The 19,545-nt window shown below is 42.0% G+C and overlaps 1 protein-coding gene across 4 annotated transcripts in view; it reads right to left on the bottom strand.

Annotated features, from left to right (window-relative positions):
* Positions 1-18,345, bottom strand: part of LOC104331828 (synaptotagmin-9) — a 72,554-nt gene extending 54,209 nt beyond the window's left edge. For all 4 annotated transcript variants that reach the window (XM_075426006.1, XM_075426007.1, XM_075426005.1 and 1 more), the window contains exon 1: positions 18,120-18,345. In XM_075426006.1, coding sequence (XP_075282121.1) covers positions 18,120-18,267 — 148 coding nt within the window. In that variant the 5' untranslated portion in view covers positions 18,268-18,345. The remainder of the gene's footprint in view (positions 1-18,119) is intronic.
* Positions 18,346-19,545: the final 1,200 nt, after the last annotated feature.

Raw genomic sequence — 19,545 nt, 5'->3', positions numbered from 1 at the left:
GAGTATCTTCTGCTTTAAAAAGGACAGCAAGGAAACTTCTGATTAGCTTTTCCTTGAACAATCCACTATGAAGAGTGCAGGTGCTGTCAGTATAAACTTAAAACACAGACCTGTGTTCCAACATCCAAACCCTGGGTGATACCAGGAGACAATGTAGCTCTCCAGTCCCATCAAGGAAAATTTTGCAGATTCCTGTCCTTTACCTGTAGGAAGAGCTTCACTTTTTTGCTGTCCTAGACTGCTTCTTGGTGAAGCTCTTTTATGGAGGTTTCTAGACAGTACACATTAATTCTGGAACTTTGGCTGTTTAAATAGAAAATATTGCCAGGCTAAACTGACAGATGAATTCATATGGGCAATTCAGTGCTTCTTCCACCTTGCAACCTAGAATGCGAGGAGGAAATATGTTCCTTTCAAGAATTATCGTACAGCTCCATATGCAGCAAACAATTGCCCTGTCTTACAGACAGCACAACAATTTGTTTCAACATCTTTAACCGGAGCCTTTCTTAAATAACATAGGATGTGTCCACATTAAGTGATTTAGCATTGGATGAGGGAGGGGGAAGGATTCTTTTTGCTGCAGCTTTGCCTTGGAGCTTGGTGGTACTCAGTTGAGTGAGACACACCACTGGTGGGGGTGTGTGTAGTAGTTTTCGTCCTGGTGGAACCAAGGCTGAAGCTAGACTCCGGGGTTCAGTGGTGTGGAAGCAGGGTCTTCCTGCAGTTGGTGCTCTGGGCTTGCCTGACATGTGCCTTCAACTGGCAACCCGCACAAGCTTCACCACTGGTAGCAGCGCAACAGGGACATTTGGTCCTATCACCAGAATGCGGTACAGAAAAATCCAACTTCTCTCGTCGTGCCACACAAGTTGGTAATGTAGATTCACCTGTCGTGTCTTTATGCACAAGTTACTCTCCCTGAAGTTAGTGAGATTTCGAGTACAGGAGGACTATGAGTTTGGAACACGAACTATGTTAAAATTTTTGGGTTTTTCTACTCTGAAAAAAAAAAACCCCAACCCTTACCACAAAGATTCCCTTATTCTGAATTGTATTTCTGTAGGCAATTAACTCACCAATTTTGAGATCCAAATAACAAAACAGCAATGCATTGTGCACTTTAGAATAAATTCAGTACAGTAATTACAGTTAATTGCACACAAGATTCTCAATGAGACCTAGGATGAAACAAAGGTGACAGCAATTTAACAGACTGCACTTTCAGTGCCAAAATCAATCAGGACATTCCAAACCCTGTAAACATTAATAGTAATTAGTAAGCTGTGTGTCACTGTGCGTCTTTGACTGATGTCCAGCACACACTGTCCTGTTATGTTTAGCTACAGGGAAGACTTGCGAACAATCTTTGGAGAGACAGTCTACAGCACACACTCAGAGAGAGAGAACGAAGTATCTGCGGGTATATATACTGCCGTTGCCAGCGGCTCGAGTGTGTTTAGGCCAGCCTCTGGATGACATTGGTAGCATAAATACGGAATAATAATTAATTACTATGCAATGCTAACTAACCCAGAATGAGGCTGAATACGAAGCTGTGTTCATAGCACTGAGCTTATTATTCAGTTTGGCTCACTATTAGATGATAGTACCAGGGGATTACAAATCCCTTCGGGGGTTATTCTGCAGTGAAATACCACCGGTTGCGCAGTATCTTCCTTCTAAAACATAATTTCAAATGTATTAGGTTCACTCAAGCAATAAATAAGAAAAAGAGGATAAACAACCTTACCAGAGAGAGAAATCATCATCACGGTACACGGCATGGTTTTTTTTAAGACTAGTTCAATTATAATCAGCGCTATACCCCCCATGTTATGCACTAGTCTCTCCGGGTGGGCACACATAAACAAACGGGATGTAGAAAAGGGCCCATCAACTTTGCGATGTCCTTGCAGACTCATGGCTGCTCTTCCTCAGGCCTGTTCCAAGGGGAGAACAACTGCTCTCCTTACCTCCCCCTCAGAATTACAAAGAGACTGTAAAGAAGAAAATGTTGGCGGCAGCCCCTTGTTCCCAGAAACCGTAATACCACAGCAGTGGGATACTTAAGAAAACAGTGTGGAAACACCGAGCCACAGCTTTCATGTCGTCTCTCCTCCCCCAAGAATTGCGCAGCTGGATTGCTCTCAGAACCTGGGAATTCCTTGGGTTTTGAAGAACTCCAAGAACTCTGCTACTTCTAAGGACAAACCAAACATATGTAACAGAGTAAACTGATGGTAAATTTCTAACCGCTGTTTCGCCATCTTCTGGCCTCTACATTTTTTATTCTTCCCCAGAAAAAGGTATAGCTAAGAATAGTAATGTGGGTTTCTTCTCAGCTCCCCAGAGACAGCTACAACCCACTGTCCTTGCTAACTGGAATGCGCTAATGGGATTTGCTAATTTTTTGGCTACTTCAGCTGAATGATTTTAGCATAATTTTTTTGAACACTTGATACTTTTTTCTTTGTCATCCAACATCCTTAGGTAGATAAGGCATCCACCAATTTCCACTACTTATCCTGGTCTCACATGGTCCTCAAAAAAAAAAATAATAAGAGGAGATTAAAAGAAATAATAAATCACACTTCTGATTGTTTGACTATATTATGAAAAAACAAACGTAAAAACATATTATATGAACATTATTTTAAATCTTTTCTTTAGAATCAGGTGCTTGTATACATCCTTCTCCCAGGAACTGTCTGTGATCCTATTTCCTTTAAATTAACACTATTCCCATCCTTGGGTTGACATTTAACAACCTATATTTGCCTCACTAAGTTAGCAAAGATTACTTTTCACACTGTGAATTTCTAACTTTCACTGACAGTGCATAGCATTGAGGGGAAAATTTATCACATTTTTGTTTTTTTAAGGAAGAATTTGTTAATTTCCTGTTACAGCATATATTTATTATTCAAGTAATACAAAATGGAACAAGTAAGATGAGACCATTCAAAATGGATCATTATAATACTAGGATAAGTATACTGAACAGAAGCAGTCATTTCTTCTTTTATGCAACCATAAATTATAAGGCTCAGATTTTCAAAAATACACAAAGGGCTTATATATCAAATTCCCACTCAGTTTCAGTGGGTATGAGTAGTTCCACTTATGTACGTTTCTTTGAAAATTTTACTCTCTAAGATTATTTTGAGTGCAAGTAGTACTACAGAAGTCATGAGGTCAGATTTAGTGGCTCTGGTTTAGCGGCTTTTGAAATTTGACTTACAGCAGGATTAAGTTTTGCTCCAATTTTAGAGAAAAATCAGGTAAAGGTAGGAAAAGGGAATAATTTTTTGAATGACTAAAATGTGAACATTAAGAAACTAGAAAACATTTCACTTAAGAAAAAAACGGACAAAAGAGAAGAAGAAGGGAAGGGCAAAAGGAAGAAGGGAAAAGGACCGTGCACTTCGAAGACCTGCATGTTCCAAACTTCCAGACTTGTGGAAGTTGGGCTGTTATCTGGCTACTGAGTAGAGTTATCTCACTGTGAAACAATTTCTCTACAGGACTTTAATGTATGGGGTGGGTGGCTCATTTTAAAGTTCCTTAAACACGAGCAAAATATGCATGTTGAGGTATACGCCAAATTAATGAACAAATAGATATTCTTAATAACAAGTAAATTTAGCCTGTAAAAATACACTGTTGAATCCCAAGCATGCGCACGTGTGTGTGTGTGTGGGCAAACTAGAGAATGGGAGCACGTTAAAAAGGTCTCTCCCTCCAAGAAACGTACTTTTTACTTTGCATTTCTGCTGCAATAATGGGAACAGGATTACCATTCTAGTAGTCCTTTCAGTTTTGGTTTCAAATGGTATTATCATGCTGAGATGTGCATTTGCAATCCAACCCAGACCATGAAAGTAAATGTTTGAAACTCTTCTGCTGAAAAAGGGGCAGTAAATGGCAAAATGTTGGGATATGCAAAAGAAAACTAAAAGTTACCCTGCTAGTACTGTTGCACAGTCAGATGCAGGCTAGAGTGTGTGGTGGGATTTAGGTCTGAAAACATAAATCCAAGCTTGCAAACAGATATAATGAATAAATTCCATAGCTAAATATTCAGATTAAGCCCAGCACAGAAACAGAGGTTTTGAAACCCTCCTTATGCTTTTATTTATTCCCATTTGAATGTGTATTCCATCAGATCTCTGCCTCTCAATTATGCATTGCTTGCTGATAAAAGAGGCACATTTCTATTTGCTACCGTACACAGGAAGAAAATACATTGTTTATAATTTATAAGAGTAAAGTGTTGAGAGGCCCCAACAAAGCAGAGGCTCTTGTAGCCTGTTCACTATGAAAACAGAGTGCACCATACTCAGGAAGACTACATTCCACCTAAGTCCTTGGGCCCCATGCTTTCTCTTGGCTGCTTTTTAGGTGGTTTTCTGCTCAGTGCTTTACTGACATCACACTTCAGACATGCCCTGCTTTCTCCGCTGATTACAGATGGGGGATTAGCTGGAATTTTGACTGCATATAGGTACTGAGAAGGCAACTGAAAGTGCAGGGGAAAAGCAGCACTGAGAAATTTCCCCAAGATGACACCCAGGTGACTGGCACAGTTAAGAGCCTTAAGTTTTCGCAGTCCCCAACTAGCAATCTGTTCCAGTCAACTAAACCATATCATTGTCTCTAAACAACATCCCTGAATCAAACAAGTTTGTATTAACACATTGTAGAGTAATACTGGATTCGCAGGACTAACAGCCAGACACCTCCTATGCTGTTTTGTATGTTCCTAGTCCTCCTTAGCTGGGGCTAAGTCCTCCCTTTATCCTGAACCAAGCATGCCAGCATCACTCCTTTCATTCAGTTGCTGTGTCAGGAAATAGAATCATAGAATGATAAGGTTGGAAGGGACCTTAAAGATCATCTGATTCCAATCCCCCTGCCATGAGCAGGGACATCTAAAAGCTTGCTTTTTTCCCCAAGTCTATCTAATAAATCAAAGAATAAGCAACATTCGTGTTTTTAAACTCAACATTAATATTTATCTCAGAAGTACTTAAGGACGCAGCACCTATTTGCTGCCATTTACTGGGGACAGTACTGCTTGAAACATTATAAAAGGGGTCGTTCCTTGTTAATCAAGGGCGAATCATGCAACACTTCTGTATCTAACTTTTTTCTACTTCTATCCTAAGAAAACAGTTTTTATTTATTAGTAGCATTTCCAGATCTAATTACCCTGGCATGTGCTATACTACTTACAACGAATCAAAGATCTTATGTGAATACCCACTCTGAGGTGATGTTTCTTTTAATATCAATGATGTTATGATTGCAATAAACACACTGGAATGGCTGCCAACCATGTTTCAAACTGCTGGGACTGCTACAAAAAAGTAAGAATTGCTCCTCTTTTATAGCTTCGGATGTTTTATACTGTTTGAGTCCATGGATTTGTGTATTTACGAGATGCAGCTGGCTGTTCTTGCTGTCATACATTCTACTACACTCCTTTACTGACTGGTTTATCACATCTAGTTTGCTCTTGTATCTTTGAGATAGCATTTTAAGGCACCAATTTTACAGCTTTTTGATCCATTTTGCTTACTGAGAAAATAATAAGGGTTTTTTACATGGTAAATGTACTAGGTCTTGATGCAACAGTGATGATTTCAGAAGGGAAAACAGCAGAGGACGGAGGGACTGCACAGCTTCGTTGCTCCTCCATCTCCTATACACTATACATCATAGTAAATACTGTTAACAGGGTTGGCGAGAAGGAACGGAGAACAGAGAGAGAAAAGCAAAGGGGAAAGGGCTGAACTCCTTTCTATACACTGTTAAAACTACCCTTGGCAAAAACATCTCACAAAGTCAGCAAGAACGTCCTGAGAGGAAATCCAATGTGGGAGACAATTAGGGATGCTGCTCAAAAGAAAGGGGCCTGGTGAAATAAAAGGCACTACTGATTTGGGGGTTTGAGTTCCCTAATTCCCCTCCCCTCTTCCCTGGCTCTCATGATTTTCAATGAAACATTAATACTGCTTGAGATGCTTCTTCCCTCCAAGGCCAATCAGCTGCTCGGCAGGGCGTGAAGCGGTTGTTCATTTGAACAGCTAACGAGGGAGTGGAAGGACAGAGCTAATTCTAAGGCTTTTCCAGCACTGCTGAAGCTCGTATTTGCCTTGACACATGGGGAATGACCTGAAGAGCCTCTCTCCACTTCAGAATAAGCGAAGTGGTGCTGTATTAATTCTGCGTAAACAAGCCTGACTTGTCAAAAGAGATAATTTTTCACGATACGACCATAAACATAGTTTTAAGATTGGAGTAGACACCTCATCCTGCTTAGTACCATGGCAACAACTACCACTGGAAATCTTCCTTGTGAGAGGGGTACAGAAAAAAGGAGGTAAACCAGCCAAACCACTGAAAATGTCAAATCCCAGTACTACCTTTTTAACACCATTTCTGTTCCTTCTTCTCTCAGTACACACAGCCTATAGGATGAAAAGTGAATTCTGCAATTGAATTTTAGATGTTCCTGCAGGTGAAAAACTGCTGCCCCCCACCATTTGGGAAGGAAAAAAAGTTGAGGTGGCTGAAGCTGTTGCTTGTTCTGTTGCTACTAAGGTCTGTTCTGGTTTCCAGCTCCCAAAAAAAACAGAAAAGAAGGAAGAAAAATGCATCAAAGGAAGAAAGAGCAGCTTTTGTTCACAGTGCTGGGTCTCACTTGTAACACTACACCACAGAAGGACAGATACAGTAATTACTACCAAATCACTCTGGCAAACCTATACCTGTGCGCTGCTATTTTGGGCACTGCTTTTAGCTATTTTATCGTCACTGGCTCATAGCAGCAGTATGAAAGAAATCATCTTGACTAGTCAAATCACTCTTTATAACATAATGACAACAGAACAAGAGACAGGTAGAGAATGAATAAGGTAGGCAGGAACAAGACATTAACTTGAGAATGAGAGCAGATATAAAAATGTTACACCTTCTGCATTTAACAGAAGCTGGCAGGAACAGTGATGCGCTGCATAGGAAAGAGCTGAGGGGACAGGTTTTCTTTATTAGATGAAGACACTATGGCCAAGCTTTCTCTTTCCTGCTTAGCCACAGCCCAAACTATGAACCCTCAAAAAATAAAAAAGGCAATGAGCATTTGATGGGACCCCAAGACAACCAAAGCATTTAGATAGATCCACTTTTATCTTTTTCTACAGTGAACTCCCCAAAGAAGCTGAAAAGGCTTTTAAATTCAGAAAAAAAGGCAAATTTTACTGTAATAAAACCCAGAAATATAAATTCTTTCAACAGAGGTATAATAAGACATATCCACAACTTTTCCTGTCCCTGTAGGCAGGTCCTCAAAATCCCAGGCTTCAATTCAGTCAACTCTAATTTGTGAGTGACAGCAAATTTGCTCAGTGCTCTTTGGTCCCTTAGGAACACGAGTGATGTCTCCCTCTTCGGAGGCTTGGCTGCCTGTTCTGCTCCTCTTGTCCATCCCCCGAGCAGCACAAGCGACAGGCTTTCTGCTTGTGCCTGCTGCACCAGGAGGTTTCACCTCTCTTTCTTTGTGGAACAGGTATAAATTTAGAACAAAAAAAAAAATTCAAATGAAAAAAATAGGTCAACCCTCACCTTTCTGTTTACCAGCTAAGCCTAATTTCTGCCCTCCATTTTCCAGTCCCATACTCATTTTCTTCATTAAACCTGATGATTTATCTCACAGTCCTTGACTTGGATTGAGAAAAGTTTTGTTTTGACTCATCAATCACCATTAATATTTGTAAACGTCAAAAAAAAAAAAAAAAAGAGGAAAAGTTTAAGTTAGATTTCTGTTACCATGGATGCCTTAGTTGCATCTGCAGAAACAGGAGCCTTTCCTGATGGCATGATCTACTGGAGAAGACAGGACAATCATAGAATTAAACAAAATTGAAGCTATTAGTTTAGATTTGTGTCTTGTATTACCCCAAGCAAATTTGTAAAGCTTAAAAAAAAATTTGTACTGATAAAAGAAGTTTCTGTTCAGAGCTTTCTGGTTTTTTTTTTAAGCAATATCAGATCTGTTTTCTCTTGTATTTGGTTGCTAATGGACCTAAAAGGCTCTTTTCAGCAGGTAAGAATTGCCATAATGCTACTGCTACATATCCTACATCAGCCCTACTACGGGGAATAGAATAGCACTCAGTGAGAACCAACTCAATACCTGCTTTATTTCCCTGTAGCCAGACTCAGGAAACACTCCCTGCTTTTACGCTGTGCAGAGACACCTCAGCATAATGAATAGTTGAGATAATCCTGTTTATGGTAGGCTTCCCAAAGAAAAACAGAATAACCAAGCATTACTTTTATCCATTAAACTTCTCTTGGTAAAAAAAAAAAATAAATAAAGAAACCTCTTTTTTAAAATGGGTAAAACATCTGATACAAATGATAACAGAAGATCATAAGACTGTTGGTCTCATTGATCATTTTCTAATTAGCATTGTACATTCCTCTCTATGCATTATAGTAGGATAATTCTTACTGAATTACAAGTTATACTTATTTATATAATTTGTGAGATGTGAGAAACACCTTCTGTAATATCTTAATATATATTAATAAAACCATTAACTTTACAGGCATGAACCTCTTGCAAATTAAAAAATACGTAGAAAGCTTTAAAAGATAAATCTAAACAACACTTTATATAGCCGGGGCCAGATGCCCAATGAGATAATCAATCAATTGATTATCAATATGCAATGTTTGACTCTCTGACAATATGCACTCACAGCCCAGAAGGCCAACCATATCCTGCGCTGTATCCCCAGCAGTGTGGCCAGCAGGGCAAGGGAGGGGATTCTGCCCCTCTGCTCCACTCTGGTGAGACCCCACCTGGAGTCCTGCGTCCAGCTCTGGAGCCCTCAACACAGGAAAGCCATGGACCTGTTGGAGCAGGGCCAGGGGAGGGACACAAACATGATCCGAGGGCTGGAACACCTCTGCTGTGAAGAAAGGCTGAGAGAGCTGGGGCTGTTCAGCCTGGAGAAGAGAAGGCTCCAGGGAGACCTTATTGCAGCCTTTCAGTGCTTAAAGGGGGCTTATAAGACAAGATGGGGACAGGCTTTTTAGCAGGGCCTGTTGTGATAGGACAAGGAGTAATGGTTTTAAACTAAGGGAGGGTAGACTGAGACTAGATATAAGCAAGAAACTTTTTACAATGAGGGTGGTGAAACACTGGCACAGGTTGCCCAGAGGGGTGGTATATGCCCCATCCTTGGAGGCTGGACAGGGCTGAGCAACCTGATCTAGTTGAAGATGTCCCTGCTCATTGCTGGGGGGTTGGACTAGATGACCTTTAAAGGTCCCCTCCAAACCCAACTATTCTATGATTGTACGATTAAACAGCAATAGAATTACATTCTGAAATTACAGTAAATGTGAGGAGAAAACAAACCATACTGTTGAGGTCAGAAAATTAAAACACAGATGAATTAAAAATACTAGAAATATGGGCACTAAATAAGATGAGATGCTGCTTGAGAAATGGAGTGGGAACACCCAGATGAAAAAACATCTGAAGCAAAGGTATATATACACACAATCTAGTAAACAAATGGAGAAACCAGGCACAAAGCAACCTGGGTAGTAATGATGAAGACTGGTTTACAAGAAGAGATGTAAAAAGATAAATATTTACTGTTTGGCTAGTAAATGTATACACACAAAAAAGGTCCATAACACAGGAAAGGGAAATATTTGGGGAGTTTCACAGACAGTAAGATAGAATTAAGAAATTTTCAACAAACTTTCTGATGGAAACAGCAAACTGAGAAAACATATTTGCAAAGGAAGTCAGGAAGGCTTTCTTGTTGTGTGTGCGTGAAACTAAAGTGGAAGGAAAGATCCTGTTTCAGTTCCTCATTCTTCTTATTTTGCATGCCCTTTGAAAGTTTTAACTCCAAAATCATTAGTGCCTGACTTCTTCTGACAGATTATATATTCTTGGACTCTTCCAATGTTCATCTTTGGTACACACACATCAACTGTAAATTGGCTCAAGACATACAGATGCGTATGCCAGTTTTGACTGCATCCACCGTACTTCTGAATTCCAACTAACCATAGGATATATACAGCATAAAATCCTGTAGCGTACTTGTCTGCCAAAAGGAGCCAAACTGATTTTACTTGGCTAATGAATGCCTAAAATCCAAAAAATATGCAGCTGAACATCTTGAGCAACTTAAAACACACAAGATTCAGTGTGATTACAATAGCTAATGCAACAAATGTGCAAACCACCAGCTGTTACACATAACGTTTTCTTTATGTGACAGAATTTTTTTTGTACTCTCCAAATAAATGGAGCAAGTACTCACTACTTAACAGTACTACAGAACATGCAAAAAAGGTTTATCTTGTAAGACAATGAACTTTAGGAATGAAAGATTTTACAAGTTGAAACTGCCAGCATTTTTATGAAAAATCCTTCCATCTGTAATCAATTATTCTAAATTCTTATCCCTTGAACTAAAATTTGGTTAGCAATATGAAAAGGACATAAGGCTTTAGACCAAAATAATCTCCCTTTATCTCTTCAGTCTAAATAAAGCCACAGAAGAGCTTAAATTAATGACAGAATATAGCAAAAGAAGCACAATACAATGTTCTTAAGTACAGCTTTGCACTAAACCAATAATGATCATTATTTTCAGTGGAAGAAGAACTAAAACCTAGAAATGCAGTTTAAACATAAATACATAAATTGCAGTTTATGTTCAAGCTCTACTTATTATACACCAAAGATGCTACAGCGCTGCACAGCCTCAAGACTGAATTTAACCAGATCTGCTGTTATGACAGCAATCATTTTGGACTTACATTTCTAGGTCTCTGAACAGCCAGTGTAATTAAACTCCCACAAATTAGTTTGAAAAGGAAATTTCGAGAAAGCTATCTGGGGGCACATGTGGCCAATCATTTGTACTTGGGTCACTAAATGTATGGTTCACACAAAAACGTAACAATTCTGAATTCTACCAGTACTGAAAAACAGAGTTATTGTAACACAGGTTCATGTTTTTTGAAGAATTAATGACCCATAAATCCATTACAGTAACACCTCTACTTAAGTGATCAGAGCTTTGTGTCTCCAAACGTAAACTGTTGTCTGCGGAAAGCTTATGGATATTTCTTAGGAAACTATAATTAGCAAATTCTTTCCCCCCCCCCCATCTAGGAGGAATGTGCAAATCCCATTGAACTAAGAATTATGACAAATGCAGTGATAAAGTTTTAGTGGCAAGCACAGTCATATGTATAAGGGCTAAATTTAGCCTACTGTTTTTCATCAGCAAAACTGGCATTTAAGATGAGAAGTCAGGTGTAAGACAGACCGTATGCTACTTAGCCATCCTAATTTTTAAAAGGTTGATGTTTTTGTCATTAAACTTTAGGTTATTTTCAATTCTATATATTTTTGTTACTCACAATTCAAAATAACCATTTTCTTTAATGTTCACTGCATATTTAGAAGAGACTTGCATAAACTGTGGGATGACTGTAGAGATAACTGACTTCCGATTCAATTGGTATGTTCTTCTAGCTTTTAGGATTACTTCACAAATCTGCTTGCTATGACTTCAGTAAGTAAATATTATTTATACAGATACAATGAATACAGTATACAAGTAAACATACTTTTTTCGTTAAGTACAAAGGGGTGTAGTTGGCATCAGTCTATTTAACGCAAGTATAACACAATGTTATGCTACAGTTTTAGTGCCTAAGTGCATACTGTAAACAACAGACATTCGGGGTAATTCCCATATAAGTGAGAAGTAAAACCAAAATGGAAATGGAACCCCCAGAAAGCTCTTGCTTTCCACAACTATACTGAATATGGATGCAGAGGCCAAGAAGGGCTACAAGCCACCCTCCTCTTGTCCTTTTCTCATGCAGTTAAACTTGCTCTCCTCCCCACAACATCCAAGAGCAGCCACCGGACAGCAGTGGCACGAGTCTTGGTCCAGGAGACTACAGAAAACCTCCTCATGTTTGTCTTCTCATTTTAGAGGTAAGTGCTACTACTTTCTGAAAAAGCTACTGCTGAAGCTGCTTTGCATCACTGAAAAATGTAAAGTGATTTCAGTAGTGCAGGGATCTGTGCTTTCATGTTTGAACAGTGTTTAATACGACTGTGCTCCAACCTGATCAAAGCTCAAGATCAGTTTTATTCTAAGAATGATCTCTGTACAGTCTTCACTTCCTCTGGTTCTGAAGTGTAAATTATTACTTAAGCATCTATACAGCTTTAGGTTACCTGTAAAAAGAACAAAAATCTATTCTAGGAAAAAAATTATATGTAGTTGTACTGAAGTAAAATATTTATTTTAATTTACTTTGCTTTTATTTAAATTAACTTAATTACCACTTCAAGAGATGCATACAGGTAGTCCCTTTTCTTTCAGCATAATTTGCTATTTTCTACACTTTTTTCTGAAGTTTAGAGTCACCTGTTTAAAACAGATTTCCCAGGAAAAAACAATACTAAACTCTTTCAGTATGACAGGAAAATCTCTGGAAGCCTATTTGTTTAAAGGCAATTAAACTAGAAGCGCATCTTAGAATACAGACAACAGGAAATACTTCTTTTTACCTTCTGCAAATTAGTTTCTGACTTTTCAAAAGAGAAAAAGAATACGTATTTTTAGTCCAAAATATGTAACAACAATTATTTTTTTTGAACTCTTGAAACGGCGCTTAGGTTCTTGAAACCCAAAGGAACTTGGGCCTCATACTTCTTCACGCATTTGACATCATGTCAGTAAATACGATCCATACCTGTCCTCTGCCTTGTGAAGGGCTTTGCACTAATGCAGCCTATAGAATACTGTCAGTTTTGAGTGGCAGCGTTTTACATTCACTTTGCAGGAGGAAAACAAAATTAAAAATATAGAAAGCAATGGCTCATAATGAGTAAAATAAAAATAAAAAACATCGTGAAAATTATTTCACCCACTGTAATCTTCTTCATGTCTTCACAACTCTGTAAATTCTTCCTGCATTTATTTATTATTTATTATAAACCTAGATGTATTTAGCATCTTGATGAAACACAGCAGCTTGTTATGATCCTGGAAGTTGGGGGGGGGGGGGGGGAGGGAGGTGGAATAAATCAGTATTTGAGTTACAAAGATTTTAAAATGCCCTCTTAAGAAATTAAACTACTTTCTGAAGACAGGATTTGTTTATAAACTCCGTTCTGAATTAAAGGGAAGCTTGCTGGGATACTGTCCAATTGCAAATATAGGCCTCCTAGGGAGTGACCAGTCTATCGTAATGATACTCTCCACAGAAAGCCTTGGCTCTCAGGTGCTGCTGGTCAGCTGGGAGGCCACAACCGTGCCAGTTAGGACTTTTTGTTTCTTTGTGCTTTTCTCTTTCCTGAAGTTGAAAATATACATTAAAGATGAAGTACCGATTAATAAGGTTCTTATACTCTACTGCAAGACCATCACTGCACCTTCTCAGACACTGTTCCTTCAACGCCCATCACATGTCCACACACACATTTTTTAGATTCTTGATTGTCAACTACCTTTACCTCCACCAAATACTAAAATCTGACTTTCTGTCACTGCACAATATTGATCTCTTACTTATGATCTGTAGCATCCTTTATGCCTAATGGCCATAACTATACCCACAATATTCAGCATGTATTCTGATTTAGCATCTACTAGTCGATTTTAAAGCACATAATTAAGAATATTGGAAGACCTTACTGGCTTATCCTGAAGATGTGCAATCCAACACAACAGAAAAGGATAGGAAGCTTTACTTTTTTTTTTCTATTCATTTTTGCACTCTGACATAAATGAAAATTCATTATGATTAATGGCCTAGACTTTTTTATATCCCTTATCTTCATAAGCATCTTCTTTATCCAGTCCTTGGCTTCATAACGGCTTCCTCTGACCTTTTTAAATTTTTCATTCCAATTTTTCAAGGATTGCTTACTTTTTAACTAAAGGAAGAGAAATTCAATCTGTAGAATGTGCTAAGTTCTGTGTAAGGCAGTCTCAGTGTGCAACTCTCTCATACTTTATGTAACTTAGTTTTACTGATATTCAGCAAATGCCAGCAAACATATAACTATGCATTACGGACTCTGTTGCTGTATCTAGCAGTCACTGGAAGGTAAGCAGGCAACACAAGTTGCTGCAAAGTTGGCAAAACACTACAACAACAAGCAATGCAGAAATCCATCATGTCTACAAAGAGCAATGGCAGCCTACCACTGCAATCTCTGGGAAGCTGGTTTTTTAAAGCCAAAGATTCACTACAGAACAACAACAACAACAAAGATCCCCAAAAGACCCAGAATCACCTACACCAAAGAACTACAACAACAACTAGCGGCAAAAGCTTTAAGGCTTATTTCTGAAATGTCTGAAATGCAACTCTGATGCGGTCAGTCAGCTACAGCGGAAGTGTAATTCACAGTCACAGACCAGGCAGACTGAGAACAGGGCACAAACTCCAGCCACCGGAAGACTTCCTTCCTCTCTTCTACACCAAATTCTAAACTATCCTAAATCAAAACCACGTATCTCTTCCTCTTGAGTTTTTTCCTCTCCCAAAGTTTCCATCTTTTAAAATGTCCAAAGTCACAGGTACAAAAACACATACACCCTTTCTGGCAGGCTTGATTCAAGCCACAGCAACTTTTTCAGTTCAGAAGTTGCAAGGTAAATCTATTTGAGGAATAGTCCACATGGAAATGCAGTTTTCTTTGGTATTAATTCCTGTTTTAATGGTAAATCTCTCCATTAAGATTGTTTGGCTTCAGAGTTTTTTTGATTGGGGTTTTTTGTTTGGTTTTACACATTGGTATAATTCTTCTAGTCAAGCAACTTCCATTCCTTATCTACACCACTGGCTTTATCTGGTGTCATGGGGTGTTATTACATGATCTTGCGTGACTGTTTGAAAACACCCATATGACTAACATGGTTTTCACTTGACTATCTCCGAGATGACCATACGATTCTCCCTTATAAATGTGTCACATACTTGATGAGCTCAGGCTTTTAATAGTAATTTACCTTCATAAAAACTTTCTATGATATAGAAATATTCTCAACATTTTACAAATAGGGAATGGAAGAATGGAACAGAAAAAGATCCAGTTCATTAAGCTATCTAAATGCTTAAGCATGTCTATTGGGATTTTCAAGGGTGCCCTGACATATAACTCTTACTGAGCTAATTGAAGATTTTTCACTAAATGCCTAATTTGCATTTTTAGTTTTCTGAAAACCTTCAAAACCTAACTCACTCATGTCTCCCTTTAAATCCAGTGGAGCAGTGTGTTAAACCTGGAACTTTTCAGCCCTTAGCTTATGCTCTAAGCCCGGCTGCTCCGCACATCTGTACCAACCACGTAGCTGGGTTTAGGCAAGCACCCACTTCACTGCAGAAAAACTTCTAAAAGCATGTGGAAATGCTTTAATTCCTGTACGAAAGCTCATCACATGTGTTTTCTAGCTGCACTTTTCTCAGCTCTCACAAAGTTGTACACATCTTTAGATACCACTTTTGGCTGGCCTAAGAGGAAGTTCCTCAGTTTGGCTAACGCAAATCACCTTCACATGGTGTGGGGGGGAGGTTATAACTACTACAGCTTCATTTTTTGCCTAATTCTTCCAAGAAGATGCTGTCTTTCAGCACAAGTTTTCTTCACACCCCTGTGTTTAGACCATTAGTGGCTGGAAAGTGAATGAACCTGCTGTCAGGGCTTTTCAATGCCGTTCTGCCATTGTTAACTCAATGAAACTCACCACGTAAATCAACCTGGATTTGGTCAATGTACTACCCTTTGATTGTGAATCGTGTTATTTCTTTTTGGAAGTCACGCACACTGTCTTCTTAGAGCTCATAGCATCACATCCAAGGACTAGCTAAACAAACCTCATGGGCAACCAGTTTACTGGAACAATACATGTATTTTACTTGAAGAAATACAATTCAAGGTAAATTAATAAATTCCTGACTCTGCTACCCTACAGAAGTGGTTTCCGAGTCAGGGCTTATGGATAACGTGTTGCCTGCTAGACCCTCTGAGACTGCCTGCAGCTGCAAAAAAATAAAAATGTTAAAACTGAGGCCAATAGGAAGATGCTGCCTGCAGCATAATTGCTCACTGTGGTTGCACATTGGCTGGCGGGGGTTAGGGACCGCTGCTCTGTGTAATTGAGCGGGTCTGCAACAATACCAGAAGGCTGTTGTGTAATAACGGTTCAAGCAAAACAGGTAGAAACAAATACAAATTCATATTTTGTAGCATTAGGTAAAGGTGATCATTTTTTACTGACTCCATGTTCTAAAAATGCTCGCAAACAGATGCCAGGCACTCTTTTTGCCCGAGGCTGATGAAAAAAGCAGGTAGCTTCTGAAAGAAATCTGAAAAGCTGTTATCCAAGCAGCTGAGGTTAAAGTCTCCACATAAATTTCAAGTCATTTAGTATTCAAAGTGAGCACTGATTTAAGTAGACATTTTTGGAATCATCACCTGATACACAAATATGTGACTGATTCCTCGGTAAATGAAAATTACAGAAAATCACAGGTGTCTGTCACAAAAATTACTGCTTATATGAACAAAGCAATTAAATCCGCCTATATGAACAAAACAATCAAATCTGCCTAATTTTAAAGAATTCTTATCAAACATCACATGAATCACTTTAATTTGTATATTTTTCAGTAAGCGAGAAGCCGGAATGGCTGCAAATAGCTTGGATACAAGCAAACTGTATTTCGAAAAATTCCTTATTCATTTACTGTGACAGCAGATTTCTTCCCCCCCCCCCCCCCCCGATTTTCTTTTCTTTCTACTTGTTTCCTCCAGGCCTTTTAGCATATCCAAGCATTTGTCAGTAAGTTGCACTCCGAGTGTTAGTTCAGCCTCACCAAATTGCAGAAAGATGTTTAAGAGTAGAGTGTCATTAGACTGCCCTATGCTACATTAACTAATTTATTTCAGAGAATGTTAAAGAAATTGACACTGTGCTGTGCTGATCAGCTGATCTAACAGCAAGGCTTTCCAGTACTGCAAACGTTTATCAACTTCTCTTTTAACTCTCTAAATTTCTTCTTAAACTGAGCAAACTCAACTGACAGTGTAAAAACAAATATAATAATCTCCTATTCCAAATGGCAATTTGCCCTTCCCTTATGGCCAGAGATGTACAGAACGTCATCAATCTTTCGACGTTCCTGAGCAGCTGGAGTTCAGCTTCCTCATTAAAAAGCCTCCTTAAGGTAAAGTTTTTAAGTCAGGGTGTTGTGCCAAGATACAAAAAGGCAACCATAACCCAGACGCGCACGCACAGAACCGCTCGGCGTGCACCTCCTCTGACCTGCAGCCCCGCACCCGCCACAGAAACGCAAGGCAGGTCTTTCTTGGCCTGTGAAATATAGGACTGGAAAGTTTGGTTGCATTGCGTTGCTTTTAAACCCAGCTATGAAACACACACGCACCACCCCCACGTCCCCCCCCCCCAGCTTTACAACCGCACCCCTTGTGACGGGGAGGGCGGCGGGAGCTCGAGGGCAGCCCCTCGGCTCGGGACACCGCAAGGGCGGACGCGCGGGGCAGGGGGGCTCGGGGCCGGGCTGCGGCGAGGCGGGCGGCGGGGGCACGCCGGCCAGCCCCGGGGACAAAACTGCCCGCCGCCCTGCCCGCACCCCGCGCTGCCGGCACCCGGGCAGCTGACACCCGGCTCCGGCTGCCCGACGAGGGGCTTACACCCCCCGCCGCCAACAGCCCGGGCGCCCGCACCGCGGCCAGGCAGGAGACCCGGCAGCCCCGGGCGCCGCGGCGGGCAGCCGAGCGCGGACTCGCGTCCTACCCCGGCCAGGCCGGGGCAAATCCCCGCCAGCCCCGGGCTCCCGGGAGCACCCCCGCTGCCCGCCTCCCGCGCCCCCCGGCCGATCGCAGCCCGGGGCAGGCCTCGCCCCGCGGCGCCCGGCCTCCGAGGGACGCCTGGGGACGTTCACCCTCCACCGGTGGCCGGGGGAGGCCGCCGGTGCCCGCGCCCGGCCCGCACCCGTAACGGCGGCGGCCGTACCTGAGTCGCTGAGGCGGGGCCGGGCTCTGTCCCGCAGGTAGTAGATGAAATCCCGGCAGTTCTCGTTCTCCACCGCCCCGACGGAGCAGAGCTCGGCCAGCAGCTGCAGCGCTTTCTGGCAAATCTCGTCCTCCCTGTCGCCGGGCATCGCCCCCCCAGCATCCTCGGGAGCGGAGCGGAGCCCCGCGGTCAGGCGCCGCGCCGCTGCCCGCCGCCCGCCTGCAGCCGCCCGCGCCGCCGGGCCGCCGCCCGCATCCTCCGCCAGCGGCGCCCGCCGCGCCGGGCCGGGCCGGGGCGCCCGCCGCCCCCTCCCGCCGCCGGCTTCGTGCCGCTGCCGCGGGCGGCGGAGGGGGGGGGTCCCACCGGTTGAACGCGAGGCGGGGAGGGCCGGCGCCGCGACCGCCCAGCCGCGCTGGCGCAGCTCTCCCCGCGGCGGGAGCGGGGCGGTGCGGGGGGGCCCGGCCGTGCCTCCGCCCGACCGCCCCGCCGCCGCGCCCCTCTCCGCCCCCGAGGGCAGGGCCGGGCCCGCGGAGCCCGGGCACGGCACCCCCAGAACCGAGACCCTCGGCCGTGTCTGGAAACGGGCACGGAGGAAAACTTCGGAGTCGGCGCCGGGTCTGGTGAAGGACGGTGCTGAGCGCAGGTCCCGGCGGGCAGCTCCTCGTCCTCCCCCTCTCCACGCCGGCCAGGCCCAGAGCTCCTGTCTGCTGGTCCGCCTTCGGTGTGAACAAGCAGGGTGTTACAGACCGTGTGCTGTTTGCGCCTCGCTGCCTGCTCCTGTTCAGAAATCATCCCATTCGCTCAGCTAATCGTCTTGAAATTCCTCTCTATAAATAATGCGTGCCCTCACTGTTTGGAACCTAGTGGAGGGGCAAATGTTAGAAATCTATTCTGGACAGAACAGCGTTCTTCAACAGGCTCGTATTTTGGCCTGGGCGATGGGTTAGAAAGAGTTAAAGCACTGATGAGAAATCTCGGGCACCCAAAAACCGGCCATAACTTGAGGGGAAGGCAGGAGAGCCTTCGCTGGAGGAGGTGGAGGCTAAGGAGCCGGAAGCTGAGGAGCCGTCTGCCATTAAGCATGTTTATCCTGACAAGTAGGAGATTTGTAAGGTGCTGCTTCGCTTGCGGGATTTGTGGGCAGGGAGGCCGGTGGGTGTCATGAGGGGAAAAGCTGAGAACTGGCTGCTCCATTAATTTTTCTTTCTCTCTCACTTTTATAATAGTTTAAGCAAATACCAGAGGCCATGATGAGCTGGGAAAGTTCAGACTGGTGTGGATGTTCAGCCTACTGTTTAAAGACTGGTGATAATGGTTCTAGAAATAGTGTAGACAGCAAAATCTTCTAGTAGAAAGCTTTTTTCTTTTTTAAGGAAAAAAGTGCATTGTTGAAAGAAGTTAAAATGTATTCTGCAGATGGAGTGGA

Source organism: Opisthocomus hoazin, chromosome 7 (assembly GCF_030867145.1).
Source record: "Opisthocomus hoazin isolate bOpiHoa1 chromosome 7, bOpiHoa1.hap1, whole genome shotgun sequence".
In the NCBI taxonomy this organism is placed as follows: domain Eukaryota; kingdom Metazoa; phylum Chordata; class Aves; order Opisthocomiformes; family Opisthocomidae; genus Opisthocomus; species Opisthocomus hoazin.
Note: the sequence above shows the minus strand (reverse complement) of the source record. Positions and strands in the feature narration are given on the sequence as shown.